The 7,302-nt window shown below is 35.9% G+C and overlaps 1 protein-coding gene across 1 annotated transcript; it reads left to right on the forward strand.

Annotated features, from left to right (window-relative positions):
• The first annotated feature begins 5,627 nt into the window (after positions 1 to 5,627).
• LOC145689299 (histone H3-like) lies at positions 5,628 to 6,056 on the forward strand. The gene has a single exon (XM_081763440.1). It carries the CDS (start codon positions 5,628 to 5,630, stop codon positions 6,054 to 6,056), a length of 429 nt encoding a protein of 142 aa, XP_081619566.1.
• The last annotated feature ends 1,246 nt before the right edge of the window (positions 6,057 to 7,302 follow it).

The following is a 7,302-nucleotide window of genomic DNA, read 5'->3' on the forward strand; positions in this document are numbered from 1 at the left end:
TTCCGTCAGAGTAAGTGACCATGTTTCGCAACCATACAGAACAACAGGCATGGTTATCGTTTTGTATATTTTAAGCTTCAAATTCCTCGAGAGAATTCGCGACGACAAGAGATTTTGAACCGAATAATAACACGAATTCCTTGCTTTTAGTCGACATTTAATTTCTTCTTGAATATGATTTTTGTCTGTTAATATTGATCCTAGATATTTGAAACTATCCACTTTATCAAAAGTATTATTTAATATTTTAACGCATCTATAATTTGCTGTATTACGGTCCCGATGCACTTCCATGTATTTAGTTTCCTCTGCATTTACTTCCAGAGCCGTAGCTAGAGATTTCGGCGCCCGGGGCGAAGTAGAATTCGGCGCCCCTACAGTCACCTTAGGAATAATTATATATATATATATATATATATATATATATATATATATATATATATAAAAGAAAAAAATCTTTTGTTATTATGCTACGCTGAATTTTTATCAATCTTTTCGGAAGACCATTGCAACAATCAAAAACGATCATTATGTATCCTTTTTCGAATAAGAGCTGTTTTCAAGAGTCTTATTTTGGACTTTTTGTTAAATTTGACAAAACTACCCTTGGTTGTATACAGATTCACTAGGAGAACAGCTATGGGAAGCTACTACTATTTACAACGTTTCATACTATCGATAAGAAATTAAATTTCAATACATTAAAACTATGTGCTTTTAAATTGTTCGAGATGGGTGACAGCATTAATTTCCAGTAATAATTGTAAACATTTTAATTTTATTCTGTATGTGACCACATCAATAGCATTTTAATTTGATCTTTTTACGATAAGAAATATTTTGTGAAATGTAATGGAAATTCGGAAGAAGCCTTCTTTGTGAATTTCTAAATATTGATGGACGTGAAGAATATGTTCAATGTTTGTACTTAAAATCCAAAATATACTTTGCTACTACATATGTCTGAAATTATAGTAATTACTTAACTTCTTAATGAATGAAAGTTCCGAATTGAAAGTACTTATTATTAATTAACATATTAAAATACACTAACACGTACATATATAAAGAGTGTGTGTACTTATGTTTTGTATATATGTAGATAGTTAAAAACATCACACAACTAGACACGTATGCACAAAATAATATGCTGGCGATACAGAAAGTTGATGAAAAAATGACCCCAATAAATTCCTCCAAATTGGAAACAGTTGATATGTCAATGGAATTCAAAAGTAAATCATTGGTAGTGATTAGTGTCTGAAAATGCAGAAATGTCTAACATGGTGACACGACCGACATGTATGTATCGTTTTGTATATTTACAATGTTGATGTGATGTGTAGTCAATAATCATATTTGAAATGATGCTAATACCATTATCATATCCCTATGATAATCCCCTACTTAATATTATATTTGAAAAATGCTGTGGTACTGAAAGCATATAAACTATGGTCAAACGATAGAATGGCATTTTAGTAGAAAACATGACAATATGTCTGTGATTTTTAAATATGTCGTAGCGGAAACATTATTCTTATTGTATGCAAAGAGAAAACCTGCACATATTTGCACTTTTGGGAAATATAGCGCATAAAATGTTTGAGGAAAATCGCATTCTGGATTCAATGTTGCTGGGATGAATGTGAGAACAAGTGTTATGTTATTAGATGTCTGATCCCCATGCACGCAGTGACGAAGTTGAATTGTCCCCAGGCCTCGTTGGGGGCTTCGTCCCCAGGACCCATCTTGTTTCCAACATCTAGTCATACTTCTCTGGCATTCACCAACAGAACTAAACTCTAGTCAAACATATCTGATTAATGGTGGCGACATTTTGAAACGCCAACATTCGCTAAACAATCTATGGACCATAAAATAGAACCACATTAAAAATGGTGTTGATCAATTTAGTATTGTGTTTTATGTAACGCGTGCACAGAAGTGATAGTGGAATCCGCTCGCTCCAGCTCAGAGTGTTCCAATCAAGCCCTGAAATGAGCTCACGTAATGGACGATGAAATATATGAAACAACCTGAACAGGTTACTGATGCTTGTAAATCATAATATGTTTAATATATCTGATAATATATTCATATCGAGAACTTGTGATGAGATAATTTTTATATTGAAGTGTCCTTGCATCTTCATTGTCATAACGAATTTTCCACAACTTTGAAATAATTTGAGAAGCAAGAACTTTTCTTCAATTTTATTACTCTTCAGTTGTAAAATGAATAAGTAGGGGTATACACTTTTTCCTTTCATGCCTAAGAATGTAAGTCAATCGTAAATTGACAAATCAAAGCATATTGCCCACGCGTTTGTTTATGCCAATCATATAATCTGTTATATAATTTAGGCGTGAATATAAGGAATATTTCCTTTTATGATGTAAAACTCTGTTTTTTAATGAAATTCATTACTCATTACTCGGCATCTTGTATACCACATGTCATTAAAAAATCATCTATAAGAACTCTTTAAGTAATAAGTAAAAAACTTGTTGTGACTTATTTAAACTCTTGGATTGCGAGCGAAGCGAGCAAAGAAAATTTTTAAGAAATCTACGTATTTCATTGATAACCGACAGCAATATTGATCAAATAGGGCGCAAATACTTTTTGGGGGCGACTCATCTTTTACCCATGTCCAACACCACTTTTTCTTTCTTCTTTCTCGTTCGGCGTCCCCTTGCTATCAGCGCCCGGGGCGGGCGCCCCGCTGGCCCCCCCTTAGCTACGGCTCTGTTTACTTCTAAACCCAGTCAGTCTAGCTATATATTGCAAAAGATAAATGAATAAAAAAAATCACTTACCTGTATGGAATATGGACTACAGATAGGCACCATTAAAGTTGCCATTATCCGTTAATATGCTAACGGATTGATTCCATTAATGAACTTAGTCGAGATAATGGCTTTAGCTATCTGTAGCAAAAAGAACAGAATTCAAGAATTCGCTTACTAGTATGGAATATAGATCCCGATCTTAAAAGTCACCGTCACTCGTTAATTTATTAACGGATTGGACCGTTCTAGTTATCTGTTCGCTTACATACAGTATGCCTCAAAACAAACAGTACTGAAATCACATCCTTCCCTGGCTAAGCGGTTAGTGTACGAGCCTTTGACGTGGGAGATCCGAGTTCGGTTCCCAGCGGGAGCTCATGGATTCCACGTTAATCAGTAGGTTCTGTCTCTTATAGCCTCGCTGCTGAAAAGGGACGTTAAACTCAAAATCAACTCAACTCAACTGAAATCACATCGTTGACATTTATTTACTTATTTATTTGTTGTACAACACACTGAAATATAACAAATGTTGTCAAGTGGTTGTCAACTAAATGCTACTTAACACATATTATAAATTTAAGAAGAACCACGCCTGTACATCATGTGTTCAAATTGTTGACTGTTACGTCGTACACATTCTTCATAGTGACCCTGTAGATTGATGAACATGTTAGTCAGTAGCGTATTTACGTTATTTTGTTTCGGGAGGGCTTTGCTAACTTTCGAAGGGGGGGGGGGCTTTGCCTCGAAATGTAGAACTTCAAGATATTTCATTTACTTTACTATAGTAAGTAAGATTTTGGGGGGCTTAAGCCCCGAAAGCCCCCTAAATACGCCACTGATGTTAGTGAACACAGGTTGTTGGAACGACGAAATAAATAAAGAAATGACTGAATCTTCTCTTTCAACTCTGGTATAGTTGTAGGGGTTATCTGTTCGGAAAATTGCTTCCTTCAGCATACCTCATATGTAGGCATCTGAAGCCGTGAGGTCCGAGGAATGAGAAGGATGTTGAAAATCTGTTCCACGGGAAATCAAGCGATGTCCAAACTCTCGTAGCCAGAAGGGTAAGTGACTCACTTGCATTGTGGGCAGTAACTCCATCTTGCTGTAACCATTGTTGTTGTAACGACAGATTTTTGATGTGGCAAAAACAGCGCAAATCATGTAAAAATGGGTCAATAGTCAAGTGTCGATTGATGTAGCAATCAATGTACATATGACTTTCATCACTGAACCATGTTGCTGATGAAAACTTCATCTTCATATGGCGTAACTCCGGAGCAATACAGTAGACGGACACGCTTATCTCTTTTAGTGAGATGCTGCCCCACACAATATGAACAGACATAATGCTGGGCAATAAACACCTTCTCCTCTGTTGTAACATTATTTTCGCGCCAACTGCACACAGGGGCGACTGTAGGATATTTTATACCCTAGGCGAAAAACATGTCTGCGCCCTCATAATCTCCATCTCCCTGAAACCAAAGTGAAGCTTTGCCACCCCTGACATTTTCACCACATCATTACATTGTTACCAAGTTTCTTAGTTCATTTAAAGTTATTTTGAATTTGTGTAATTATTCTGTCAAAAGCTGACTAGCTTTAAAAATGTCGACGTCAGTTGTCATCTGATTATATAAATTTGGTGCTCTGTGAAAGAAGGAGCTTTGAATAATCGGTAGTATAGGGTGGGAAAGGTGGAAGAGGTGGGTATTTGGTGATACATGGGTAGAAATGTGAAGGGATAATTCTTGAAGTAGGTCTTCAGACCTTAAGTTCCCATTGATTGCCTTAGGTAGAAACTTTATGTCAGTGACATTTTTGCAAGCATCCGGAGTTTGATATTTTCAGATAATACAGGAGGTCTTCTTTAGTCAGAGAATTAACAGTGGGAACACGGAAACGTACTATGGCCAGATAGATGTTTCCCCGCTCCATATAGGTGAGCAGTAATCGATGTTAGGTGATCCCACTTTTCATTAACTTCCTCTTGCTAAATGTGTAGGGCGCTGGCGCACGTACGTTTTGGCTAATGATAAACCGCACGTAAAAAAATGCCTGCCATTCCGCCCCTATATGTTTCCGCCCTAGACAGTCGCCTAGGTTATCTATATGGACGAGCCGATCCTGACTGCACACTAGTACACACAACTAAGTACACACGTGACGCTTAAGGCTTATACTACGTTGCACCTGGGCCCAATCCGTACGCGAATTTCAGCACTGTTTGTTTTAACACATATTGTATATGGAATATGGTCTATAGATAGCCACCATTAGAGTTGGCGCTCTCCCTTAATTCGTAAACAGATTGACTATCTAGTTATGTACCACAAGAAACAAAATTTAAAAATTCTCATTCCTTTAAGAGCTATTGAGCCGAGTAACGGACGGACGTCTTAACAAGATAAGAAATCTCACTATGTGATTTTAACAAAGGAAGTGGGAAAATATGGAGATAAATATTATTCAACGATTGAATACACTAATCAACTGAAGGGTTATTTGCAATCCCTAATATTGCAGTGTAGAAAGCGATATAACTTTTTGCCTTATGAGAATCAAGTAGTATTTTAAGTATTCAAAAGAACCGTAAACGTTAATAATGCTTTCTGTCAGGTTAAAAATATCGTTTTCAAAGATGTGATGAGTGCAAACATTGCATTATTACGAAATGCAACAATATATAAAAGTTTATTTCCTGAGATACCACATTTTTAACAACTCATACACATTTCGATTTATTCCTTTCACTAAATTCTTAGTTAAATAATTCGATTTAATTCAAAATTATCAGCAGTAAAAGTTAAAAAAAGGAAGAAAATGGACAATCATGAAGTTTTCCAGACAACTAAACCAGTACAAGAAGAGGTTGTGAAGAGCGACAGAGTATTCTTGCCAAAACAGAATCCTGATCGTAGCCACAAAGCTCGTAAACAAGAAATCAAAGTTATTAGAGAAATCAAAAGTGCTGAGAAGACAACAAAATTCACGCTGTCTAAAGCATCTGTCCGCCGAAGTGTGAAAGAAGTTCTTGAAAAGATTGGGAAATCGTCTAGCGTGAGATTGAGCAAAGAAGCAATTGTTGTTTTTCAGGAAGCGTGTGAGGATTACCTCACTGAGATCTTTGATATGGCAACACTAAATTGCCAGAATAGGGAAAAGGTTACTATTACAGCCAAGGATATTCAGTTTGCAAGACAACTTGTAAGTCCAAATTTGGATTCTGAAGATAAGAAGAATGATATGTAAGAAACGCAGAACATTGTGAAGACTTAAAATTTATTATCCAAAACCGTCTACCCATCTGTTCAGAAATTTCTTTAGAAAACGTTAGTTGTTTTTTCATATTTCCCAATTTCCAATAGTACTTTTGTGATTATTAAGAGATTGGCTTAAACCCATGCGTGAATAACCTTCTTTAAGTTTCAATAGTAACTGTGAAGTGCATTATGTTTATCTTTGTTTACTTATGATGTCTCAAAACTACTCAGAACTTACATTTGATTTCTGTGTAAGTGTGTATCTCGTTTCCTGAAATTTAAATTTGTTTTAGTTGTTCAACAGTTATTTGTTGTTTTGTGTCTGCGCAGTTAAAATGGAATAAATTTCTTAGAAATACTTGTCTGTGTTGGCTTTTGATATTTTGTGTAGTAACAGTGATGTCCATCGCCCTCTAAGGTCTAAGGGAGAAACCCCTGAAATTTAACTTTATCACACCAATTTACAATTCTTTCCCTCGAATGTTCTTTTTTCTCTTCTCTAAATTATCATTCTCCAGTTTCATTTTGCCATTTTTAATGAAAAATTAGCGACCAGAAAATCAAAGCTCCAGAAAATTAACATCTGCTTATTCTAAACAATACTGAAAAGTGCGTTTTTCAAGTTATTATAAAAGCAAATAACTTTTTGAATGCGGAAACCCACTGCTTTCAAAAATATCAGTTGTCTCGCTAGATATCTGACCGCAGCCCTGGAGCGAGAGCGTTCAGACAGAAAAGGAGAAAAAGAATGTGGGTCATTGAGAGAAAATGAGGTGCTAGAACATGTTAAAATCTTATAGACTTGGATTTTATAAGATTGAGTATAAATACAGCACCAATGTACACAGTATGCCAGAAAAATAACGGAACTTTTTAAATTAAACAAGACGAATGAGGAATTTTACCAACATAAGTTCTTTTAATTCAAAATACATCCCTTCCGTATCAATACCCCGCTGGGCACGTTCAACCAATGCTAGGATAAAGTTTTTAATGTCCTTCTTCGGAATCACCTCAATGGCCCTCGTCACGGCAGACTGGACATGTGTAACATTGTCGTAAAATTTTCCTTTCATAGCCAATTTTAACTTTGGGAATAGGAAACAATCACATCGCGATAAATCAGGCAAATACGAAGGATGTGGAAGCACACAGATTTGTCTTTTAGCAGAAACGTCACGAACTGTAACGGTTCTGTGACATGGTACATTATCGTGCAATGAAGACCAACTGTC

Source organism: Thermobia domestica, chromosome 7 (genome assembly GCF_964235325.1).
Source record: "Thermobia domestica chromosome 7, izTheDome1.hap1.1, whole genome shotgun sequence".
In the NCBI taxonomy this organism is placed as follows: Eukaryota; Metazoa; Arthropoda; class Insecta; order Zygentoma; family Lepismatidae; genus Thermobia; species Thermobia domestica.